Source organism: Talpa occidentalis, unplaced genomic scaffold (assembly GCF_014898055.3).
Source record: "Talpa occidentalis isolate TD23 unplaced genomic scaffold, MPIMG_talOcc4v2.1 talOcc4.11, whole genome shotgun sequence".
NCBI classification, from domain to species: domain Eukaryota; kingdom Metazoa; phylum Chordata; class Mammalia; order Eulipotyphla; family Talpidae; genus Talpa; species Talpa occidentalis.
The window spans coordinates 19,998,544-20,025,087 of record NW_023601104.1 but is presented as its reverse complement, the minus strand read 5'-3'; the positions used below and the strand labels follow the sequence as shown (position 1 = coordinate 20,025,087).

Here is a 26,544-nt window from a genome sequence, read left to right as displayed (position 1 = left end):
TATAATACCACTGTATAACCCTTACCATTTCTTGCAATACTTACGTATTTGTTACATAGATAAATAATAGACAACCACTGTTTATCTCTAATCTTTGTTTCAAAGTTTTCATTTTAAATATTTAAACTCTGGCTAAGTTTAGTAAGTGATCCAAATGATTACAGACCCCAATCATGGTTTTGAAGTTCTTTAGTTTATTGTCTGAGGAGATAATGCCCAAAGCAACTAGAATCTAGGCAAATTCTAGTTCTTTTTTTTTTTTTTTTTTAAGATTTATTTATTTAAGCATACGAGAACTGGGATACAGGCCAGAGGCTTGAGAGGGTAAGAGGATTCACCAGAGACAGAGTGGGGAACGTAACAGGCAAACTGACTGAAATACACTGCTGAGGGAAGCAGCTGGTGAGACAGGAGAGGTCTGCTGTACCATGTGGGTTGTTCCCTGGCTGGGGATTGAACTCGTGCTACAGAGGCTGCAGACAGCTTCACAGTGCTGTGCCCAATCCCTTGCTCCACCAGGGAGGCCCTCCTTTTTTTAAAAAAAAAAAAAATTTACTTACCTATTCATGCAAGAACTAGGGTACAGGCCAGCGGTGCGGGGCGTGAGAGGATTCACCAGAGACAGAGTGAGGAACAGAAGAGGCAAACTAACTGAAATACACTGCTGAAGAGAGCAGCAGGCAAGACAGAAGTCTGCTGTGCCATGTGGGCTAGCTCCTTGGCTGGGGATCAAACTCATGCTACAGTGGCTGCCTGTAGCTTCATAGCTGAGTCATTACCTCTTGTGCCACCAGAGAGGCTCTCAAATTCTACTTCCTGTCAAACTAAATCCAAATGTGCTTTTGGTCATGGCAGTTTAATTTTTATCACTTTAAACCCGATGATTCCTACTGTGTGATTCAGCCATTCAATTGTAGATCTTTGGGATATATTAATTGTTTTGCAAGTCATGGAGTCCCACAGCCCAAAAGACAATAAAAACACTCTCTCATATACTCCCTCCTTAGGTCCTTTCTCCTTTCCTAATCTGACCTGGTAGTTTGTTGTTTTCAAATAACAGAAATACTTCAGACTTTTCTATGTTAGAACTTATGTTGTAATTGGCAGGAGAATTGAAAATTGAGGACTTTTTTTTTTTCATGTTGGCACATTTTTAGGAATTAGTGTCCTGTTCCTGGTAAGCAATTCTATACAATAAATATTCCAAAATTTGTTATAAAAATGTATATTGAATATATGTATGTATGTTAATACATACATGTAATATACAAGTATGTTATGCAAAATTTATAGCCACAATGAAAGAAAACATGTAGGGAGTGACTAGTGACCCAGATTCTGGAGCCAGACATTGTAGATTCAGATTCCAACTTTGTGACTTCTTGGACAAGTTCTTGACCAGTCTAGCTTCACTTTTCTGTAAAATAGTGATAATAATCCCTCCCTTCTAGAGCTACTCTGAGGATTAAGTGATTTGATATGTTTAAAGTGCTTAGAACTGGCAATGTAATTAGGCACTAGTTCTTATTTTATGTGTTACAAATGGTCATTTTAGGGAAATTTTTCTGAGTGATATTAAAATACCAGTTCAGTGAAGTTGGTACTCAGCTATTTCTGATAAATCTTCCTAAGGATAGAAATAGCCATTCTTTCTCATTCTCTTTGAGGATACTCTCAATATGGTACAAATCCTCCCCTTTCCATACTTTCTCTGTAAGTTCTCCATTCAAACTGTAGTTCCTCACTCATAGTTCACTTCAACATCTACCCTTCTAAAATTTTACGACTGTTATCTGAACTTACTGGGAATTTTTTGTATGTTGGGTGTTGTTATACTTTTTAAAATCATTCTGTGATTCAGAATCTGTGATTAGGAGCTTTGTGTAGTGTACTCTGTCCCCCATCAACTAATACAGTGTATGAGGCACTTCAAATGTGTTACTTAATAGCAGAAAGAAAAGAAAGCAACCTTTTTAAGATTGCACAAGTTAACTGTGTGTGTGTGCATGTGCCCACATCTTCAACCTGTGTAGCAGGTTTACAATTTTGAAAATTAACTGTTTTTAAAAATTAGAGCACTTGTGAGAAATTTAAAAGTTACTACAACTAAGTGGAAATATCTAGATTTTATAGTAACCAATTATCTCACACTTCATATAGTATTGCTAGAGGAGCCTGCATCACACGCTGGATAATATTAAAATTTCTCCCTCTGGAATTACTACTGTATAGCAAAGACAGAGAAGGACCCTGTGGCTTTAAATACTCACATCATAGAATTAGAGATCAAAGAAATAGTTATACAAGGAAGGAAAGGGAGAAAGATGCATTTTGAGCTCATTTTTCCCTAATATTTAGTAATGGTAATAGAATATCTAAGCAAAAACTATGTAAGACTTTTCAACCTCTTGTTGTTGGTGAAGTTTTGTATGTGAACATTATTGTATCTGATACCCAATAATATAATTATTTATAGAATTGCAAATGCATTCCAAAGTCTTAAATACTTTTACTTAAGTTTACATAAAAACAATTTTATACCATAATTTTAACCAGCTTTGTCTTAACCGATTTTGAAGTTATCTGTCACTTCTTGATTTCTGTGTACCTTGTAAATCGAGGTTTATATTTTAATTACCTCATTTTTATGCTCTTTTTACTCTTTGTTGTGAATGAATATACTTGAATATGGAATGTGACATTAGTTATTGTAGGCATAAAAGATGAGTTCTTATCAGGAATACTTTAAAGCATGAACCCTTTTCTTTTTTAAAAATAATAGATACTCTAGATGAATATTTTGAATACGATGCAGAGGAGTTCTTGGTCTCTCTGGCCTTGTTAATAACAGAAGGACGAACACCAGAATGTTCTGTAAAAGGTCGCACGGAAAGTTTCCATTGCCCTCCAGCACAGTCTTGTTACCCAGTAACTACCAAACATGAATGTAGTGACAAGCTGGCCCAGGTAAGAATTGTGTGTTGAATGTTTTTTATTTATTTTTTATGTAAACTAGTTTAAATTCTTTCACCTTTGTTGTGTAATAATTATAATGTTCACATTATATTTAAACAATAAAATTGGTCACAACCATAAAGCAAAAGTCCTAATCCTAGATCATAGTGATAGTCACCTTGGCTGTTAAGTAATGCTTTTGAAGCCACAGGAAGTAGCTTTGCTGATCAGCAGGCATGTGGGCAGCCAATTTCATACCTGCATTCTGGTGCTCAATATTTAAACTTACCATTGCTGAGATTTAGCTTTCTTTATTTTCATAATCAGTTCTGGCTCACTGACTTTATTTTCTTATTTATTTAGTAGACTAATGTTCCTGGTTATTTTCCCAACATAAACCAATTTCCCTCCTCTACGCCTTTTTTTTTTGTAGGAGAGGATACATTTTGCTATCATATTAATGTTTTTGAATACTATTAAAATATTTTTTGGTAGGTAGAACATGATTTGCTATAATGATTTTTCTCCCAGTTAATTACATCTTAAATGTAGTGCCAAATTAAAATCTTATCTGGTTTGAGTGCTTAATGAAAGGAGTTTTTAATATTTTAGTCTTAGAACAAATCTTTCCTCTGTAATAATTAGTTAGCAAACTGGCGAGGCTGGGCCACCTTCAAGATCTGCCAGATATTGTGTATGGCAGTTATTTTTCTACAGGATACAACAAAGGTACCACCCCCCAAGTAAATTTGCATCATAAATTTTGGTCAATGCTAATTCTCACATTCTAGAACTTACTAGTATTAATTCGTTATTTAATGAGGAAACCTCCATAAGCAAGCGAGAGCACAGCTCTGCAATAGACTTATTTCTCATGCAGATGTCTATCTTACAGTTATGACATCCAAATTTAAATACAAAATTGGGTGGGTTATTGAGACATCTTGCTAATATTCATTTTCTCTAAGTGTCGCCAAGCCAGACGGACCAGGTCTGAAGTCACATTGTTGTGGAAGAATAACCTTCCGATCATGGTGGAAGTGATGCTCCTACCAGACTGCTGCTACAGTGATGACGGGCCCTCTGCAGAAGGAATGGATCTAAATGATCCTGCAATTAAACAAGATGCATTGTTACTAGAAAGATGGATATTGGAGCCAGTTCCTCGACAGTAAGTTGTTGAATTGAGTTTGAAGTTGTTCTTGGTAAATCAGGTTTTCTGCTATTTTCTATAAATTTTTAATATTTTATATGTGGGAATCCTTTTATATGGTAAAATTTAGATTTTTAGTATTTAACATTATTTCAAGTGACACTGATCAATGTTTGACGATGCTCTTGAAATCATGCATCCTGACCAATATGTTTATTTTAGCTTATCCCCTCCTGAAATTCAATCACTGTACTTGCAGACATTTAGATTATGCTTTTTTTGCTTCCTTCAGGAGTGGTGATCGATTTATTGAAGAGAAGACTCTTCTATTGGCTGTTCGCTCATTTGTGTTTTTTTCTCAATTAAGTGCTTGGCTGAGTGTTTCTCATGGTGCTATTCCACGAAATATTCTTTACAGGTATGTTTCAGACAAAAATAAAAAAAAAAAGTGTTTACCCAAATACATTCACTAGCTACTAAATGACATTTATCTATTAAATATTTTATTTCCTTTATTTCTAAATATGAGTGGGTAAAATTGAATGAAGTTCTTCTTCAAACAAGTTCGAAAAATTGAATGTGAATCAGTATGAATTTTGCTTCTTGAGTAAAATTTGGTGTAGAATAGTTTTCAGAGAACTTTTAAAATTTCTGCCATTATAAAAAAAAAGTAGAGAAACTTTCTGGGCTGCTGAATTCTCAAATGGTAGACTTAATTAATTTTTGAAAACTCTAAATGGAAGGCTGCTGAATAACTATCTAGTTCTTTCTTTAGATAGGTGACCTTGAGTCAAGAGTATATCTTAATCACCTTGCCCAATAGAATAGCTGAATCCCTCTCCTGTCTTACCCACTGCTCCCCTTAGCAGTGCATTTCAGTCTGCCCGCTCTGCTCCCCACACTGTCTCTGGTGAATCCTATCACATACACACCCCCACCTCTGGCCTACACCCCAGTTCTTCTATGCATAAATAAATAAATAAATAAATCTTTAAAGAAAAAAAGAGTAATTAGCTGAATCCATTCGCTGACTAGTATATGCAAACTCCTTTTTTTTTCTGTTTTGATAAATAATTTTAAATTGAAGTATTCTTGACCTTTAATGCTTCAGTGGTCTCTGGTGTTCCTAAAAACATGGTCATCTCTGTTCCAAGTATGATCTGTTGTACTACTTGTGTTGGTTTTATCAGAATGACATGTATGATAAGTGACTAAACATAAAGCTTCAATAGGAATTAACAGAGATAAGTATATGACTGAATACATTTTTTTAAATAATATACAATAATGATATAAATTTTATAACCTATTGATTCAGTATTTTTCTGTGTGGTTCCAGAATCAGTGCTGCTGATGTAGACCTACAGTGGAATTTTTCACAGACTCCAATTGAGCATGTGTTTCCTGTTCCCAATGTTTCTCACAATGTGGCCTTGAAAGTCAGTGTTCAGTCCCTGCCCAGACAATCTAATTATCCAGTTTTGACCTGTAGTATTCACACTAACATTGGCCTTTATGAGAAAAGAATTCAAGAACATGAACTTAAAACCCATCAGCACCGCAATTCTAATGAAGCAGAACAATGTAGTACAAACAGTTCACAACGTTTGTGTAGCAAACCAGCTTGGACCATGGCACCTGAAGGTGTACTACATGCGAGAAATGGCACAGCTCCAGAATATACCACAACTGTCAAAAATGTCAAACTCTATCCAGGCACTGGCAGTAAATCTGACTATGGATCATCTCAAGCCAATATTCTGGGCTTCAGTGGGATAGGAGATAAAAAATCACACGAGACATCAGTGAGAACTTTAAAATCATTTTCAATGATTGATTCCAGCATTTCCAGCCGCCAGAGTTCCTGGCAGTCAGTTGGTGAGAGTAATCCTTTAATAGGTTCTTTAATTCAGGATCGACAAGAAGTTATTGCAAGAATTGCTCAGCATTTGATTCATTGTGATCCAAGCACTTCTCATGTTTCTGGACGCCCATTTAATACACAAGAGTCTGGTTCACTTAATTCAAAACTCTTTCGAGAGAATGAAAACATGAGAAAATATAAAGAACCTTTTCCCATCTCTTTTGGTAGTTCAGAGCTCACTGCCTCAGAAGATGCTGGTGAGGGGAAAATTAGAGTAAAACCAGAAACTTCTCAAAATGAAACTTGTGTTTCTAATGGTGTTTACTCTCGTCAGTCTATGGGTGAGACTAACCCTTTGATAGGATCTTTACTCCAGGAGCGGCAAGATGTAATTGCAAGGATTGCTCAACACTTACAGCACATTGATCCAACTGCATCCCATATGCCCCGGCAGTCATTCAGCATGCAGAACTCCAGTTCTGTCTCTCCTAAAGTGTTCAGGAGTTCATATGAAGACCAAAATGTGCTGAAAAAAAACAAGGATGATGGCCCTGTCTCCATTTCTAATACACAATTTTCCTTGTTAGCAGATAGCAGAGAAAGGAAAAACTCAATATTTGATAGATCATGTAGTTCGTTTAAATGCAACAGTACTGAAAAGGCCTCTTTGAAACCTCAAGTAAGAAATTTATATCAGGACAATCCTAGTGAAATCATCCAAAGTACATTTCAAGAGACAAAGAACAAAGACATTAGTTTATTGACTCCCTCAAATATGTCTCATTGCACAGAAAATAACTTAGATTTGACAATCAGACTGGAAAATACACTTTCTGAGTGTCAATTTAAAGAGCAAGAGATTAGCAATGGAATTGATAAGCAGTATTCAAATTGCATCAGTATTGACAAACAGACTTGCATTTCTAAGTACAAGGGAAAAATAATAAAAAATGAAAACTGTAATCCAGAATCTTTTAACAATCACCAATTTGACAATTCTAAAGAAAAGGACTCAAAAATAAAAGTTTCTATGCTGGAAATGTCTGGACATTTGGACAAATATGAAAACCAGTGCTCAAATAAAGACTCAAAAAGGCCTAAAACATGTGAGCAGAATACTCAACTTAGTAGCATAGAAAATTATTTCAATAAAAATAATGAAGGTCTCAAATGCAAAAAGCCAGAACAATTAAAAATTGAACAGAATAAGAAGGAAGAACGAATTGCTGAAAAATCTCGAATCTGTCCTCAGAGAAAGAATATGAAAGACTGTGTGTCTACATGTGAACAACTGAAAAACACAGAGGTATTGGTAGGTAATATCTAATTATATCAAATAAAATTTTCAAAGTGTGTTCTGGTTTAAATTTTGTTTACAGAACAGCTAGTTACAGAGGCCCTGAGTGCCCATTATCTAAAGAATATACAGTCTTATATAATAAACTTGCTAAACAAATCTAGTATTAACATCCTTGCAAAAAATTCACTGACTTAAGAGAAAGTAGGTAACTAGAAGTAAAGACCAAATGGTTTAAAAAATAGGGTACCTTTTTATAAACTGCTAATATGGCAGTAACTTTTAACTGTCTTATTAGGTCAAATTGAAAGGATCATATATTATCTTATTAGATGCTAGACTCTGAGTATTTATAAATATGACCATTCTTCATAAGGGAATTATATTTTAATATATTTTCTTTGGAATATTTGGGTTTATTTAGCACCTTCGGGAAAAATGCTTAGACATTGTTTCCTGATTAAATTTTGATTATGTGTGGATTTTATAGAGACATTGAGCACAAGCTTCACTACCAAGGATGTAATACCTCAGTACGTTAGGAGTAAGTATAAAAAATTTTTAAACATTACCTAAAATTGAATTATTTTTCCTAGCAGAGGACTATACCACTGAAACATTCAAATGTCTGGCGGAAACATAATTTTCATTCCTTGGATGGAACCTCAACCAGAGCCTTTCATCCTCAAACTGGATTGCCTCTTCTTTCAAGTCCTGTAAGTATTTTTTCTCTTATTTCATGTATAGAACGTGCAGACATCTAAACTATGAGTCATTCTACCCAGGTTTTAATTGAAAAAATTTAAATATATTAAAAATAAATTTCCAGGGCCTCCCGGGTGGCGCAGTGGCTTGAGCGCCGCACTGTGAAGCTGTCTGCAGCCTCTGCAGTGCGGGTTCTATTCCCGGCCAGCCAGGGAGATTCACATGGCATGGCAGACCTCTCCTGTCGTGCCTGCTGCTCCCCTCAGCAGTGTCTTCGGTCCATTTGCCTGTTCTGCTCCCCACTCTGTCTCTGGTGAATCCTCTCACCCTCCCACGCCTCTGGCCTGTTCCCCAGCTATTGTATAAATAAAAAATTTAAAAATAAATAAATAAATTTCCAATTGCAAAGCATTTTATTTGTTCATATATTAATATCTCAGTGTTAATATGGAAAAGGGGCAGAAAATTATAGTTATATTTAGGATTGTAAATTTTTTCTGAAAATCTTTTGTCTAGCTTTTTAAGTTTTGCTAAATGAAAAGAATGTAGTGGCATTTGATACAAATAGACTGTACCTTCATATTAAACTGGTTGACACCACCAGCTGGCTTGAATGGGAGTCAGATTCATGACTGTCATTGACTTGGAACCCATGCACTAATCATCTTATTTTGAGATGTAAATTTTCCCACTGTACATGTACAAATAGATTTATAGATTTGAGTGCAATGGTAAAGAACATTGTTCTGGATTCAATACTGACTTTACTCTTGCCATGTAAAACAGTAACATAATCTCTCCAAGCATTACTTTCCTCATCCGTAAGGAAGGGTTGTGACCCTGTCTTCCTTAATTTTGTGAGGACAATATTTAGTGTCACTCATAACACTTCATAAGCACTCAGTAGTTAGTTGCAATAGCTTTTTTAATTATTTCAGTTAAACTTTCGGTAAGCAGTGAGCATCAGCAGAAAGAAAAACATCTATTTTGCTACTGATACATGATAATTTTTTTTAAGTGTGTTTGTAAAGTGAACTCAACACTTTGGTTTTAGAAAAAATAGGTTCGGCTTCTTTTAAAAAATCAAAACCTGTTATTTTTCCACCCTCATCAGTAAAATTACAACATATGAACAAATATGCTTTAAGAGCATTTTTTTGTTTTTTTTTTTAAAATTTATTTATTTATGCATACAAGAACTGGTTGTGTAAGCCAGAGGTGCGAGGGGTAAGAGGATTCACCAAAGAGAGTGGTGAGCAGAACAGACAGATCTATTGAAATACACTGCTGAGGGGAGCAGCGGGCAAGACAGGAGAGGTCTATTGCACCACGTGTGTTGCTCTCTGGCAGGCCAGGGATCTACCTCATGCTGCAGTGGCTGGCCATAGTTTGATAGCACTGTCTTTAACCCCTTTACTACCAGAGAGGCCTTATGAGAGCTTGTTTTAAATAAGCTATTATGGGAGACATTTTTTTTTTTTTTAAGATAAGCTTAGCTGTCATTTGAAAAGTGTCTATCAATTGAAGAAAAAATATATTCTTAAATATCACCTGACTATTTTGACCTTAGGTTCCTCAGAGAAAGGCACAATCAGGTTGCTTTGATCTGGATTCCTCATTACTGCATCTGAAAAGTTTATCATCTAGAAGGTATTTATGCATTTGTGTGTAAAAACAGAATTGTACAAAAGTTTGGTCTTTCAAACAAAAAAAATAAGCATTTTTAATGGCAAGCTTATTTTTGAGTTGATTGTCACTTTCAAATTGGTTGTCACTTTTGATGTACTTCTATGCACACATAGTTATTAAGGTACAGTGAAGAAAAAAATTAAGACTGACTAGCTGGTACATGTTGGTCATCATAATAAACATATTGACTTTAACCTGTAAGCAAGTTTACATATTTCTAGTCATTTTGCTCCTCTTTTACTATGTTTATACTCATTTGCAAAAGATTCTTGGCAGTTTGTTCTCTTGGTAAATAATACTACACTTACAGTTTTTAGACACATAATTTTGCCTTTATATTTTCATTTTTAACTGAAAATGAGGGTTGATATAGAAATTAATCAAATTCTCCTTATTTAATTTTGTACAAAATTAAATTAGAAAATATTGTGCTTAATGTGTGCATTTGCCTATTTTTCTAATAGTTCTCGACCGTGTTTAAATATTGAAGATGATCCAGATATTCATGAAAAACCATTTCTGAGTTCCAGTGCTCCACCTATTACCAGTCTTAGTCTCTTAGGAAATTTTGAGGTAATGTTTTTTGAAACTCTTTTCAGAGATGAAGTTTCTTAATCTAGAAACTTTAGGGTGCCTTTTTATGTTTATAACCTTACTTGTGGGAGGCAAATAAATAAATGGATTTTATTTTTCCAGAGCCTGAAATCACCTTCTCCCTTTCCTTTTCCTTCATAGTTCTATTCCTTCCTTTTTCCTTTCCCCACCCCTTCCTGCAGGTATGCAAAATTTTTCTGTGATTTAAGGGAAAAAATACAGAGAAGTTCTAAGACTACCCAACCCATAGATCCTCTTTTAATATATTTGGTGTACTCTCCAGTAAATTACTTAGTGAATTTGACTGTCTATAGCAATAAAAAGAAAATAGATTGACTTGAATTACTAAACTGACACATGATTTTGTTTCATGAGACATGTCATGTCATAGTCCTTTTCTTTTCTTTTTTTTTTTTTTGCATAGAAGAACTGGGGTGTAGGCCAGATATTTGGGAGGTGAGAGGATTCACCCAAGACGGAGTGGGGAGCAGAACAGATGGATTTACTGAAATACACTGCTGAGGGGAGCAGCGGGCACGACAGGAGAGGTCTGCTGTGCCGTATGTGGGTTCGCTCCCTGGCTGTAGAGGTGATAGCGCTGAGACTTAACTCCCAGGCCACCAGGGAGGGCCCCCATCATGTCAGAGTCTTACCCTGCTATGTTATCGAGGGAAATCATGATATCTTGACTTTTTTGTGTGAGATTTTGAGTCTAGAAACAATCACATAGAGTAACACCCAAATAGAAAGCTGTTGCTCAGATTTCTTTGACTAGTTATTAGCTTTTCTTGCTTACCTTTTTCAAGGTCTGTTCCAGAAACCTTGGTCTTATTCATGTAATTCATCTGCCCCATGATCTTCTATCAGTTCAGTCCAACACAATACAGATAATATTCAGTAAGAGTTAAATACTTTTCCCTCATGACGGGGTCCCTTTGCTTTCTGTCACTATAAAATAGCTTGCTTTTCCTAGAAATTTATAGAATCACAGTGTCTACTTTCGGAGTCAGAGCTTCCTTTACTCATCATCATTATCTATGCTGTCCCGTGTATCACGAATTCATTTCTTCTTATTACTGTTATATGAATGTAGCACTCTTTCCTTATTCATTCACCTGATTCTAGACATTTGGGTCATTTCTAATTTGGGGCTGTTAGAAATACAGCTGCTATGAGTATTCATTGAGTTTTTGTGTGGACATAAGTATTCATTTTCATGGGTAACTTCCTGGGAATGGAATGTCTGGGTAATACAGTAGTTATATGTTTAGAATTTTAAGAAACTGCCAAACTGTTTTCCAAAGTAGTTATACCATTTTAAATCCCCACTAGGGTATGGGAGTTCTAGTTCTTTTATATCTTTGTCAGTGTTTGCAGTGGTCAATCTTTGTAATGCCATTCCAGCAGGTATGCAAGCTATTGTACTGTGTTTTCAAATTTATATTTCCTCAATGACTAATACTGTTGAGCCTCTTTTCTGTGCTTTTATCATTTACCTTTGCTTTGCATATAAACACATAGGTTTTCTGAATATTTTCTCTTAAGTCTGAGACCTGGATTTAAATTTTTATATTAGTATCTTTTGAAGAGCAAAAGATTTTAATTTTGTTGATGTCTAATATATTACTTTCTTTTATGAATCTTGAATTGATGTTGTATCTAAAAATAGTTTTGCCCAATCCACAATTTCTTAACCTCAACACTATTATTATTTGAGGCATACAATTCTGATGTGACATCTGTCTTCTGCATTGTAGGATGTCTAGGAGAATCTTCAGCCTCTACCCACTAGACTTAAATTTAAATTTTTAAAAATGGTTATCTTAGTGAGCAAGCTTGGGAGACTTGGATAAGAAACTTCTATACTGCTTGTCTTTTTGTATTTTTAAGTTGTTTTCTAATATACATTTCAAAAATTCAACCAAACAAAATATGTCACCTATGATAGCCGTTTTTTAGGAAGTAATTATTTCTCAGTTAAAGTTAGAAATGGTTGGCTGTCTCTCTCTTTTTTTTTTAAGATTTATTTATTTATGCACACAAGAGCTGGCTACAGGCCAGAGGTGTGAGGGGTGAGAGGATTCACCAGAGACAGAGAGGGGAACAGTGGGTAAGTCAGAAGAGGTCTGCTGCACCATGTGGGTAGCTCCCTGGCCAGGGATCAAGCTCGTGTTGCAGTGGCTGCAAACAGCTTCATAGGTTGTGTCTTAACCCCTTGCACCATGAGGGAGGCCCTTGGCTGTCTTTTTTTTTTAAGTTATTTATTTATGCATACAAGAGCTGGGGTACAGGCTAGAGGTGTCGGTGAGAGGATTCACCAGAGACAGAGTGGGGAACAGAACAGGCAGATCGACCAAAGTACACTGCTGAGGGGAGGAGCAGCGGGTGAGACAGGAGAGGTCTGCTGTGCCATGTGGGTAGCTCCCTGGCTGGGGGTCGAACTCACGCAACAGAGGCTGCAGATAGCTTCATAGGTTGCATCTTAACCCCTTGCACCACCAGGGAGGCCCCTTGGCTGTCTTGATGAAACTTCTGTGCATGACCTTTTAAAACTTTTAAGTTTCAAGTGCTTCTCTGTGGCTAGCTATGAATAGGCTCTGTAGAGGATAAGAAAATTTCGAAAATTATACCTGTTCCACCAGAGTATATTTTTAATTACAGAAATAAGAATAAAATATTAGACAATTAAGTCTAACTAAAGGTGATATTCAAGGATAATTTAGGGTGGGTTTGGAATAGTGAGAGACCAAACTTTATAAGGTGATGTATTGCAGGGAAGGGGATGATTCCAGGTTAGATGAACTTTCAAAATGAGGGCATGGCAGTGGGAGCAGTCCCCTTTCTAGTGTCACAACTATAATGATGTATTTCTTTAAATTAAAAAAAACAAACAAATGTAGTAACTTTTAAATTTTTTATCTTAAAATTATTTTGTCTTCCAGGAATCTGTCTTAAACTATCGTTTAGATCCTCTTGGCATTGTTGATGGTTTTACTGCCGAGGTAGGGGCAAGTGGTGTTTTCTGCCCCACACATTTGACTCTTCCAGTCGAAGTGTCATTCTACAGTGTTTCAGATGATAATGCTCCCTCTCCTTATATGGCAAGTATTTTTTAAATTGTCTTTTTCCTGCTAAAATCAACAAAATTAATGACAAATATCTTTCAATTTAAAGCAATTTAGATTTAATACCACTTTGGTGCAATGCTTGAAAATCATATCCTAAGAGAGAATTGAAGGCTGAAGAGAGACTAATATACCATACCTCAAAACTGAGTTAGCACTATCAACAGATAACCTCTTTTGCATTTGAGGAATGTGCCAAAAAATTTACCAGTTTCTATCTAATTTGGAAAAAAATGATAAAAATTTGATTAGTGACATTATAATTGTGTGTCTTGGTGAGCTCACATAGAATTCAGGTGTCCACTCTGCACTTTAGTCCTACAAAGGTTGCCTTCAAATGGGTTCCTCATCTCAGTGGAGTTTACGTAAAATTTTGGTGACCTAAGGCTTCTACGAACCCTTTTATCAACTTTCTCCTGTTTGTTTTTTACTTGAGTCATTGTTTTCTAATTCTAAGTTTCTATAGAACACTATAAATCTCTGAGTCCATGCTAATGTTTTGGAGGAAAATAGTATAGCTAAGGGGAATTACTGTAATTCCTGTGATCTTAAGATTCTGTGATCTCATCTTTACTATTTTTTTAATTTTAAAAAAATATTTATTCATTTATTTATACAAGAACCGGGGTACAGGACAGATGCGTGGGAGGGTGAGAGGAATCACAAGAGTCAGAGCGGGGAACAGAATAGGCAGACTGACGAAATACACTGCTGAGGGGAGCAGCGGGTGCCGAGTGATGTGGGGCCCTCGCTGAGGTCTTCTGAGTAATGTGGGACCCTCGCTGGCCGGCCGGGATCTAACCGGTGCTGCCAAGGCTGCAGACAGCTTCATAGCGCTACACTCAACCACCTGCGCCACCAGGGGAGGCCCTCATCTTTACTACTTTTTACTCCAGTGAATTGAGGATAAATAAATTACCAACTGCATAAATGATTCCAAGTACTGGTGTAGGATTAACATCAGCCCTTTTCCAAAAGTTAAAGAGAGTGAAGAGGCTAGCAGTGCAAGTCTGTAAGAAGTTTAGAGTTATTATCAAATTTGGAGACAGATCTGTTGTCATGTTAGGTCTTACTTCGAGAAATACAAATTGCTAGAAGCATAAAAATATACAGCTCTGATCTTGCTACTGAATTTCCTAGATTACTACTTGGACAAATGTTTCCTAGTTTTCCTCTCCTCCCTACCTTTTAGGTTTTCAAGGACTTTAGTAACAGTGTTTTTTGTTATTAATAAAAGCTGTGAAAAAATAATGGAAATTCTATGTAGTTGAGAAACAACAGAGGAAGGGAAGATTCTATTTTGGGGGGGACCTAAATATAACCTATTCATTATTGGTCCAGTTTCTCAAGGAAGAGCATTTTGATTTATTCTAAGGGTGAAATTTTATTCATTCATTCATTCATTCATTTGTTTTGTTGATTTTTTTTATTGATGTATAATTGTTTTACATCCTTGTTAGTGTTTTGTCAGTGTAGGATTTCCCCTGCTTAGGTTTAGTCACCTTAACACTCCCACCACCGAATCACCCATAGTCCTTCACCAAGTCTAAGGATGAAATTTTAATCAAGAATGTGATCAATCAGTATTTTGTATGGTTACAATATTAGAACCTAATTATAAAGGTTGCCTTTTTGCTTTACTAGGACAAAAAGAAGTCTCATCAATTTCACATATCCTGTTGGCACATAGTAACAGAGAATGGAAAGTTACAGTCTAAAAATACTGTAATCTGCCAATCAGAGTCCCTGATGACCATTAGGATGTTTTAGAAATAAAGTGAAAGAGTGAATTGGCTGAAAATCAGCCTAAATATCTTTAAATGAAATTCATGAGTAAAAGGTAATTTGAACTCTGCTTTGAAAAAAACAACATTAATCCTTGACCTTGGTTGACATACAAAATGAAGGATTAAGAAATAAAGGATTTTGTCATCCTGTATCCAGAAAGTACATACAACTGATCATAGATTTTGAAAAGATATGGAGAGACTTTAAATCAGTTTAATGATTAGAGTTAATCTAATCTTTATGTATCCCTGAGTTAGCGTTTCTCCAATAATATTCTTTTGTAAATTGTCCATTATGCAGTGTTTTTCTAAGTCAGTGTACTCATTAAGAATTTTCTTTGTAAATGATCAAGTCAGAATCTTAAACCCAGATCTTTCCTACTGTAAATTAATAAAATAAATTTTTTTCATAAGGGAATTTTAGTTATATATTATTAGGATAGCCTTATTAAGAACTGATGTTTCAATAAGATAATATATATCACAGACATGCAGAGTTGATACATCAATTTCCTATTTGTCACTGTAGTAATAACCTTGAGATCTTTCATAACAAATTATAGAAATGACTCAAAAAAAGTAAATTTTAACATAGAAAATTCTGTGATTGTGTTATACAGGTGGTATAGGACTTTTCACATTAAATAATTCCTTAAAGATGAACTGAAAATCATAGAATCTCTCTTCCCAGTTGGTAATTAGTGGTAAAACTATTCCTCAAGTATTCTATAAAATGGCATCATTTTACTGTTTAGAAACTATTGCATGGTAGAACTGGGCAGAAAGATCTAAAGCAGATATACTAGTGGCAAATTCATGGCATGATTTGCATTATCATTAGCTAATCACTGTTTTAAATAACATTTTCCCCTATATATCACTGAGATATATCACATCATATATCATTTTCCTTTATTTGTAATTAACCAAATTAAGATATGCTTTCTTAATTTAGTATATTAATTATGTATTCCACAATAATTTGTAGTGATCTTTCGTGTAAGATTTTAACTAGATTTAGTTTATCTTAGCCTTTCTTTCTATACTATCCTAAAATGCCAGAAGAAAATGTGATTTTCTTCTTTGTGTTAAATGTGGTAACTTTTTCAAGTGAAACTATTAACATGCCAACCAATTAAATAATAATAATAATATATTCATTAATAATATAAATGAAATTCTAAATAATTTCTCAATCTCTTTAAAATTCCTGATTTGCCACTACCACTACTGGTCTTAAATAACTTACAAATTATTATCGTAAAGTTGTCAAACGTTAATGTTTTTAAAAGTCTATAGTCTTTCTTTATAAATTTATGTAGTTACTAATACCATGTTCTGAAAGTTATTAGAATTGTATGTATTAAAGAATATAAGTGTGATACTCATTTTTGCCTCATCAGTTTTCCTATATGTAATTAGGAGAGGTAAGGAAGGACAGTACTGCCTTTTACAATGTGATTGTAAAGGTAGCTATTATTAGCTATATTTTTGCTCTTTCTTTCTGCAACTAAGAACAAGAGGGGCATTATATACCATCACATTTTTCATATAGAGCAGACTGTAAGAGAAATTATTAAAGTATCATTGCTGTTGTAGTTTGGGATACAGTTTGTTGATATGCTGTGTTTATGCCTTAAATGACCATGTGATGATCACACTTGTCAGGAACCATGTATGTTTTCACAGTGCTCATTTCCATGAACGTTTCCCAATGTTTATGTGTTTATTTAACAGTCTGATGGTAAGTATTGTTCACTTGGAGTTGAAGTATTCACATACCAAATTATGGTACTTACTTTTTTGTCATTTTTTAAAAATTTTTTAAAAGATTTAATTTTATTTATGCATACAAGAACTGGGGTACAGGCCAGAGGTGTGGGGATGAGAGGATTCACCAGAGACAGAGTGGGGAACAGAACAGGCAGACTGACTGAAATACACTGCTGAGGGGAGCAGTGGGCGAGACAGGAGAGGTCTGCTGTGCCATGTGGGTTGCTCCCTGGCCCGAGATGGAACTCATGCTGCAGTGGCAGCCAATAGCTTCATAGTGCTGAGACTTAACCCCCTTTGCCACCAGGGAGGCCCCTTTTGTCATTCTTTTTTATCCCCCAGTTTCATTTTGTCTTTAAAACCCAACAGAGATGGTGTCTGATGGAACGTTCCTGTTTTATATTTACTTTCATATAATGTTGATATGTTTTGGCATTCACAGTGTAACATAATAGGATATGAAATGAAGAACATACAGTTCTTCTACTTTACCCTGTGTAAAAGAAAACTATTAATTAAATTAAAACAAATGAATTAACATTAGTTTCATAAAGCTAAGAATTAAGTGTCATAATCACCACAATGATTTGATCATCCTGATTATTTAGAAACATTCAAGCATCTAACATTCATTTCCCATTGTTTGGACTTCTGCAGTGATTTATACATCCTTAGAAAACTGCTTTATATACTGCAGCAATGCTTCTCAAACTTATACATGATATCATCTTGGGAATCTTTTTAAAATGCACATTTAACTTGTTAGGGCCAAGGAGAAATCAGAAATTCTGTATTTTCTGACAATTTCACAAATAATCCTGATGATACCAGTCTGTCCCTAGTAAGAAAACCTTATATATGACTTGACTCCCAAGTGAAGAATTTACTTCATTTTTTGACCAATATTTAGATTCTTTTACATTTCTGACTTTTTATATATTCAAAGACCAATAAATTGTTTTCCCACCTCCCACATGACACAAGGATGATAATCTTATAACTCCCTTTATTTCCTTTTTAGTTTACGAAACTTCTTACTTCTGTATCTTTTGATAGAAATTTCAAGCAATGTGCCATTGATGTGTTAAATTTACTGTAACAGTTCCAGGGAAGGGTAGACCCAGAAGTATTTTATTTATTTATTTATTTATTTATTTATTTGTCTATTTATTTATTTATTTGTTTGTTTGTTTATTTTAAAGATTTATTTATTCATTTACACAAGAACGGGGGTACAGGCCAGATGAGAGGGAGGGTAAGAAGATTCACCAGAGAGCGGGGAACAGAACAGGCAGACTGACGAAATACACTGCTGAGAGGAGCAGCAGGCGAGTCAAGCGAGGTCTGCCATGCCATGTGGGACCCTAGCCGGCTGGCCAGGATCAAACCACGCTGCAGAGGCTGCCGACAGCTTCATAGTGCGGCGCTCAACAACCTGCGCCACCAGGGGACTCCCTATTTTTTTTTAAAGATTTATTTATTTATGCATACAAGAGCTGGGGTACAGGTCAGAAGTAGAGGGGGCGGTGAGAGGATTCACCAGAGACAGAGTGGGGAGCAGAACAGGCAGACTGATGAAATACACTGCTGAGGGGAGCAGCGGCCGAGACTCTGCTGCCCCATGTGGGTTGTTCCTTGGCTGGCTGGGGATCAAACTCCTGCTACAAAGGCTGCGTAAAGCCCCACAGGTTGCCTCTTAAACCCTTGCGCCGCCAGGGAGGCCCTGACCCAGAAGTATTTTATGTTATTGAATATATCTCTATTAATTTAAATGGAATGTTTTCCTATATAAACAAAATTCTGAAATCTTAGTGATTATATGATTTGTTCTTAATTTAGTCTGTTACATACATTGTGTCAGTTTGTACTCAATTTGTCTTCTTTTATTTCAAGGGTGTGATCACTTTAGAGTCCCTTGGTAAAAGGGGTTATCGAGTACCTCCTTCAGGAACAATACAAGTGGTATGTGTTTTATAGTCTACAATTGCAATAATCATTCTCTCACATGCATATAGAACTTAGCCCTTTCTCCTGCTACTGCTGCTGCAACAACTTTGGTAAGTAACAGTGGGGCTGCAGCTTTGTTTGGAGTTTCCCTGCTCTGCCCCAGGAATGAACATTTGGGGACCTCCATAAAAGGAAAGCATTAATAAACTAATCAAGGTGAATGGTTTAGTAAACTAGTTTATGACAGTTTATATAACTTAAATAGAGCTATTATCAATATAATTAGAACCAACCATTACCAGTTCCTTATATTTAATATAATAAACCAGATCTAATGAGATCATTACACAAAGCGGACATACAATCTGACATATGGTGGGGTAGAGAAGGCATCTTTCCTTTTGACCTAGAATTCCTCTAGCCCAAAGCAATCCTAGGGTTCTGAGAAGATTAATTTGATATTAATGCCTGTAGGTGGTTGAGTTCATCTCCAAGTCAAATCCAGGATAATCTTATAAGCCCAGAAGTCATATACCTCAACAAAGCTGAAATTTAAAAAAAAAAAAAAAAAAACAAAAAATGTCTAGCTGAGTTCCTTGCACTTAGGATCTGGTCTAATTCAACAAGCCCTTTTATGACCTTCAGCCTCACTGTGGTGTGTTATTTGACAGACCACTTTGTTTCATCACCATTGCTCCAATACTGCATGGAGTCTAAACTATACAATTTCATATCACATAGGAGTGAAATGTAGTACCATGCATAGATATGTGTGTGAATATATGGCAATATATACATATAGATTTTACTAATGAAGAAATCCTGCATATGAGTTTAAGATTTTTATGTAGAATGAATTTCTTCAGCTGAAAGAGTGATAATCTTGTCTTCCCACTCACTGTGTAGCTCATGAGAAAGTGTGGGTCACTGGAAAGCTAATTCTAAGTTGTAATCATGAGGCCTAAACCCAGAGGCAACACATTCACCTCTTGTTTGAGGACTGCCATTTAAAACGGTTAACTTTCAGTCTGAATTTTGGGTATGTCTTTCATTCCTTACATAGTTTAATTATGTATAAAACGTAGTTTGAATTCCTGACTTGCTAGTTGTTGTGGTTGTTGAATGTACTAGCCTTAATCTTAAGACTCACTAGATTTCAAAAATTGGATCATAATATTGATATATTTCTCATTTTGATTCAGTGAGTGATGTCCAGTGCCACGGATGAGCTTCTGAAAGCATGGGCACCAAGTTACCTATTGATGTGTTGGTAATTTGGTTAAAGTCAGATCAGCAGCTTGGGGTTTTGTTTAAAAATTACCACTCTTAGAAATAATGTTCCTTTGATTATTCATTGCCAAGTACCTGTTGAATTCAGTCTTAAGGGTACATATTTTGGTCTCTGATATGCACGGTAAAAACTGTCTAGTGTCTCTACAGTTTTTGAAATGTGAGAACGTGAAATATTATTTAGCCTACTTTGTTGCTAATAATGAACCTTATTTTGTAAACTTGGGAAAATTTCAGTTGCAAAAAGTCTCTTTTTTAGGAACGTATTTTTAATTTTATAATAAATGTATGTATCTAACATACAAACAGATCTAGTTTTATCTAGCTTTGGTTTTGTTTTTTAAAAATACTATTTACCCATCATTTAAAATATATTAAAGTATGAGGAAAACTTAGGTTATATTTGGAGAACTTTGCAGTTAATAATTTTAATTAAGTCAGTGTTTGAAATGATTGGACTGGAATGTAAGCCTCTCAGAGTGTATATGTTTTGCCTTAGCTAATGGAACTACGTCTAAAAATCTGAACAAGCAGTAAAAGTTGCATATTCTCTAATATAAAATTTGTGGCTAATGATTTTGATTTGTCATAGGGTACTTATCAAACAAAAAATTGAACCTTTAAAAAATATTGAATGTCACTTTGTAAACTTCAGAAATTTTGTAACTTTAGTTCTCCAACTGAATTATCTCCACTGGGATTGCCTTTTTATTAAAAATCCTGTGTTATTATTGGCAAAATCATTTTGATTCCAATCAACAAGTAACTTTTTAACAAATAAATTCTGTATTGTTTCTTTAGACCTTATTTAATCCTAATAAGACTGTGGTGAAGATGTTTGTTGTGATATATGACTTGAGAGATATGCCAGCCAATCATCAGACATTCCTACGACAAAGAACTTTTTCTGTACCTGTCAAACAAGAAATGAAGAGAAGTGTTAATAAAGAGAACACCCGACATACAGAAGAACGGTTATTACGCTACCTCATACATCTGAGGTAATGTCTCAAATGAATATGAAAATACGTTTCTTTAGAACAACTCTTTTTTTTCTAGTAATTTTTAGTTTATGTTTTAAAACTCCCTCCAACTTGGCCAGTGCTCCTTGTACTTTGCTTTGTTTGGAAACTCTTGATGATATGCCAAAATGCAGAAAACTCAATAGCATATCTTCCTGAAGTATTACTTTTTTTATTAAGGGAAATTTCATTTATAATTACATAATATAAAATATTTTATAACAAAGCATGCTGATACATCTGTGGTATTGAAACATATTTTCTAAACCAATGAAATTATCATATGAACTATATGAGTAGTTCTATATTTTGCACTAGCCGCATTTTTTAAAAAGATTTATTTATTTATTTATTTATTTATTTATATTTATACAAGAACGGGGTATAGGCCAGTTGCACAGGAGGGTGAGAGGATTCACCAGAGACAGAGCAGGGAACAGAACAGGCAGACTGATGAAATACACTGCTGAGGGGAGCAGCAGGTGTGACAGGAGAAGTCTGCCGTGCCATTTGGGACCCTCGCCGGCTAGCCGGGATCAAACCGGCGCTGCGAGGCTGCGGACAGCTTCACAGCAGCTTCACAGCAGCATAGCACTGCGCCTGCGGCACCAGGGGAGGCCCACTAGCCACATTTTAAAAAGTAATAAGCAGAAAAGGTTAACATAGAATATTAACCCAGTATATCCAAATTTTATTTTATTTTTTTAAGATTTATTTATTTATGCGTACAAGAACTGGGGCACCAGCCAGAGGTGCAGGGGGGCAAGAGGACCCACCAGAGACAGAGTGGGGAGCGGAACAGGCAGACTGACTGAAATACACTGCTGAGGGGAGCAGCAGGCAAGTCAGGAAAGGTCTGCTGCACCATGTGGGTTGCTCCTTGGCCAGGGATGGAACTCATGCTGCAGTGGCTGTGGACGGCCTCATAGGTTGCATCTCAACCCTTTGCGCCTCCAGGGAGGTCTTATATCCAAATTTTTTAATTGGAATATCAAATCAGTGTGAAACAGTGAGGTATTTTACATTCTTTGATTGTACTAAATTCTTGAAATCAAGTACGTACTTATCAGCACAGCTCAATTGAACTAGCCATATTTCAAATGCTTGGTAATCATATGTAGCTAGTGAGTGCTGTATTAGACAGGTAACTTCTTAACCTTCATTCATTGATTTGAGTTAATCATTCACATTAATCGTTCAACAAATATTTGTGTCTGCCATGTTTCTAGGCACTAGGGAAAGAGCAGTGACAAAATCTCTGTTCTCATAGAGCTTATATTTTAATTCTATCGGAAATATTTTTTTTCTCACTTTTACTACCTAGTTCACAACTCTAGGTTGTGAGAGAAGCTGTTTGTTTGTCCTTGAGATCCAAGTTGCCACATCCTAGAGTAAGATTTTCAGCCTTGAATTCCCATTATAGTTCTCAGGATCAGTGAGCAAGTCATTTATCTAAAAGAGACATCAGTGGCCTTTTGCTTGTAACTCTATTCCTAATAATTTTCTTGTTCTTTCCTAATAAGTCCTTAATCACTTCAGTGACAGTAATTCAGTTTAGTCTAACATCTTACTTAAAGGAGTCCTATTCAGGGCCTCCCTGGTGGCGCAGCAGTTGAGTGCTGGGTTGCGAAGCTGCCTGCAGCCTCTGCAGCGCCGGTTCGATCCCTGGCTGCTCCCCGGCTACCGGAGGAGGGTCCCACATGGCGCGCAGACCTCTCCTGCCGCCCACTGCTCCCCTCAGCAGTGTGCTTTGGTCCTTCTGCCTGCTCTGCTCCCCACTCTGGCTCTGGTGAATTCTCTCACCCTCCCACGCTTCTGACTGTACCTAGTGCTTGTATAAATAAATAAATAAATCTTTAAAAAAAAAAGAGTCCAGTCCTGTTCATCAGGAGGAGGACCTTTAACTTCGTTATGGATGGTGACCACCATCTATTCTTCATTAGATCTGCCTTGGGGTGGTGATCTGGAATAAATAAGGCATGAACTATACACTTAAGCCCCATACTTACTTGGGAAAGTCTATTAAATTAATTGCTCCCCTTCACCCCCCATAACACTGATTAATTTATGCTCTTTTCTTTGGGTCTACTGAACTAAGGACATATTGAACTAGCATAGTGTATTTAAAGCCAACTTTACATTGCCTGACATGAGCCTTATGGAAAATGTTACATAGATTGTAGGGATAAAAGAGTTACCAAAAACAGAGTTGGAAAACTTTTAAAAAGGGAAATAGGGCCTCCCCTGGTGGCGCAGTGGTGGAGCACTGGGCTGCGAAGCTGCTTGCAGACTCTGCAGCGCCGGTTTGATCTCCTGCCGTCAGTGAGGGCCCCACATGGCGTGCAGACCTCTCCTGCCGCGCCCGCTGCTCCCCTCAGCAGTGTACTTCATAGGTCTGCCTGTTCTGCTCCCCGCTCTGGCTCTGGTGAATTCTCTCACCCTCCCATGCTTCTGACTGTACCCAGTGCTTGTATAAATAAATAAATAAATCTTTAAAAAAAAAAAAAAGAGAAATACTGAAATAACAGACTATAAAAATAAGAAACTGAGAAAAGATTCAACTCTCTAATCTACCATTTGACAACATTCCTATCCATATATAACCTTAGCCAAATTAAAAATCAACTACCTCAACTTTTATGATCCCCACATAGTGATTAGATACTTTTTATGCTATAAAGAAACCTTTTTTGAGAACTATTGTGTACTTCCCCAAGCTCTCCATGTTCTCCTTCAGATTGAGATGAAGACTTGAGAAAAAACAAAAAGATGAGTTAATCAATGATCTACTTTAACATATATATGACTACCAAATTTTTAGCTAATTTAGCAATAAAATCCACAAACCCATAGTATATTTCTGCTATGCTTGAGGGGTGGGAACAGAGAAATTAGCACTAAGGGGTATGTTATTAACTTTTTTTTTTTTTAGAATTTTTCATAGACTTTATTTTTTAATTGAGTGGAAAGTACAGAGAGTTCCCAGATGGCTCCTTCTCCACACATGCATAGCGTTCTCTATTATCAGCACCCCCTACCAGAGTAGTACATTTGATAGAATTGATGAAACAACATTGACACATCATTTTCAATCAAAGAACAATTCTCTTTTTTACTATATTTACTTGTCTGATTTCAGACCACCCAAACCTGAACAACTGCTGGACTCAATGTGAACATTCAGATTAAGCACTATCAAATATAACATTTGGTTACTTATTTTTATTTTTTATTTATTTCATTTTAATTTTTTCTATATTCATTTTCTTATGCTATTGTTCATTTTTGTGCAGTAATTGGTTACTCCCCTCGGGTGTAGTCCCCGTAGTTCTCCCAACACCATAACACTTGTGAATCATCACCAGTCCCTTGTGCTCTTTCTCCCCTGTTTTGACTCTTCTCACTCCCTCCCCTGTCTTGCCTCAGATCTATGGTCAGCTCTACTTACTAACTTTTAAGTACATTTCTGTGATTAAAGATTCCAGCCCACTGTATTACACCATAGATAATAGCAGGGGATAGAAACTATGCTGATAACCATTTTCACTTCACTGCTGATGTTTCTATTCACTTTTTATTATAATTTGGCTTTATTTAGCTAGCCACTCCTGATAACAGCAGTCCTTTCTCATCCTGTGATTGTCTTCAGAATGCAATCATCTGTGTTAATTTTTTAAGTGTGGAGTCCTTTTTAATAAAAGCTGTCAAAATTATAGGAGGGAAAGTTGTATGAAGTGAGTCAGTCTATATGTGGCTAGAACATGGTAGAGCTAGGAAAACCCAAATGTATTAATTGATTGATCGATCTGTACTGAACACTATAAATGAGGAAGGACCATGTCTTATAGTATCAGGAATGAAAAGTGGGATTGTATGGGGCACTCAGGTTTACAGTAAGAAGCATCCCTGGCATTTTAGGAAGGAGAAGGGAGACTCCAGTGTTTAGAGAATAGTAAGGGAGAGGCAGTTAAATAGGAGCACACATTTTGGCAATGTCAGACCTTAAATATCTTGTTAAAGACAGTATTAATTTATATTGTGGCAAAATGATTTATTCTGCTTATAAAACTTACTGGGATTTTTTTGTTTTAAGGAATCATTCCCTGAAATGATCATCTTTTTGTTTGTTCATTTAGGTTCCAGAGTTCTAAATCTGGAAAGATCTACCTCCATAGAGATGTACGGCTCCTGTTCTCCAGAAAGTCAATGGAAGTTGATAGCGGTGCTGCATACGAACTCAAATCTTACACTGAATCGCCAACAAACCCTCAGTTTTCACCAAGATGTTGATAAGGAGAGTGGCAGTTTAAAGTCTGAAAATAAAAATTGCTATAAAACGGAGTGTACCAAAATTATCAACCGGGAGAGTGGATCCTCTCCTGTTATTCTGGACCAGTTTTCATTAAAGGATTCCTGGAATGAGATCCACATATTTCAAGTAGACTGGAAAGATTCATGTCCTGATCCTCTTTGTACTGTTGAAACCACTTCATTGGACATATTATTGCAATAGCAACACCCTCCCCAAGTTAGATTAGTGTTTACACATTTTATTTCTCAGTTATTTAATATTTAATGTTTTACTTAATACTCAAGTGATGTTTGTCTATAGTGTTCTAATGTAGCACAAATCCTATGTAAAATCATACTATGTATTTTTGACATTAATGTTGAAATCTGAAATATATGCACACGTCTTTAATTTTGTGTGATGTGTTTTAAGTACTATTCATTTAAGTTATTGAAAATGAGAATGAAATGTTGAGCTTCTTTAAGATTAACGCACTATGCAAGCATGTGTACTTTTTATATCTCCAAAGTTTAGTTTTAACAGTGCCCCACCCAGGTTGCTGTCTCGCAGTCATCTTTTAACATGCTGTAATGGCAGTGCAACGCTGACTAAGCTGCTTCACATTCCCTTTGCAAATTCGGATCATCATGCCCATTCATATTCCTCTAGAATACCATTTCCCAGAACAGTTCTATTTTTCCTTAGTCACTATTACAGAGGCTTTACATTAAATTGCTGTCCCATATTAGTTAACTTTTGCAAATTGTTAAAAGGATATGTACTTTGAAAACAAATTAATATTTATATTGTAAATATATGCAAAAAACTAAGAAATGTGTATTTGGCTTTTATTTTTAGATGAGGCATTTCTGTGACTGAGTGAATTTCTGGTAGCCGTCAGTTTCCATTCTAGCTGTACAGCTGCCAGGAGTAAGGGGAAGGTATTATGAACTTTGTCCCAATTTATCACTTTCTTATTCAGGGTCAAAATGGAAGAAGTCATTTGATAATGGGGGAATCCATTGAGCAAGGGAACTTGACTCTGTGCATCA

The 26,544-nt window shown here is 35.9% G+C and overlaps 1 protein-coding gene across 8 annotated transcripts in view; it reads left to right on the top strand.

Annotated features, from left to right (window-relative positions):
• The window catches only part of ATOSA (atos homolog A), an 80,100-nt gene extending 53,781 nt beyond the window's left edge, over positions 1–26,319 (top strand). For 7 of the 8 annotated variants that reach the window (XM_054701625.1, XM_054701626.1, XM_054701616.1 and 4 more), the window contains 11 exons: positions 2,783–2,967; positions 3,924–4,126; positions 4,401–4,526; positions 5,448–7,284; positions 7,866–7,985; positions 9,545–9,624; positions 10,128–10,236; positions 13,200–13,358; positions 18,836–18,904; positions 20,981–21,180; positions 25,338–26,317. In XM_054701625.1, coding sequence (XP_054557600.1) covers positions 2,783–2,967; positions 3,924–4,126; positions 4,401–4,526; positions 5,448–7,284; positions 7,866–7,985; positions 9,545–9,624; positions 10,128–10,236; positions 13,200–13,358; positions 18,836–18,904; positions 20,981–21,180; positions 25,338–25,491 — 3,242 coding nt within the window. In that variant the 3' untranslated portion in view covers positions 25,492–26,317. Of the gene's footprint in view, positions 1–2,782; positions 2,968–3,923; positions 4,127–4,400; positions 4,527–5,447; positions 7,285–7,865; positions 7,986–9,544; positions 9,625–10,127; positions 10,237–13,199; positions 13,359–18,835; positions 18,905–20,980; positions 21,181–25,337 lie in introns of all 8 variants that reach the window. The other variant, XM_037502509.2, reaches the window with a different exon arrangement.
• The last annotated feature ends 225 nt before the right edge of the window (positions 26,320–26,544 follow it).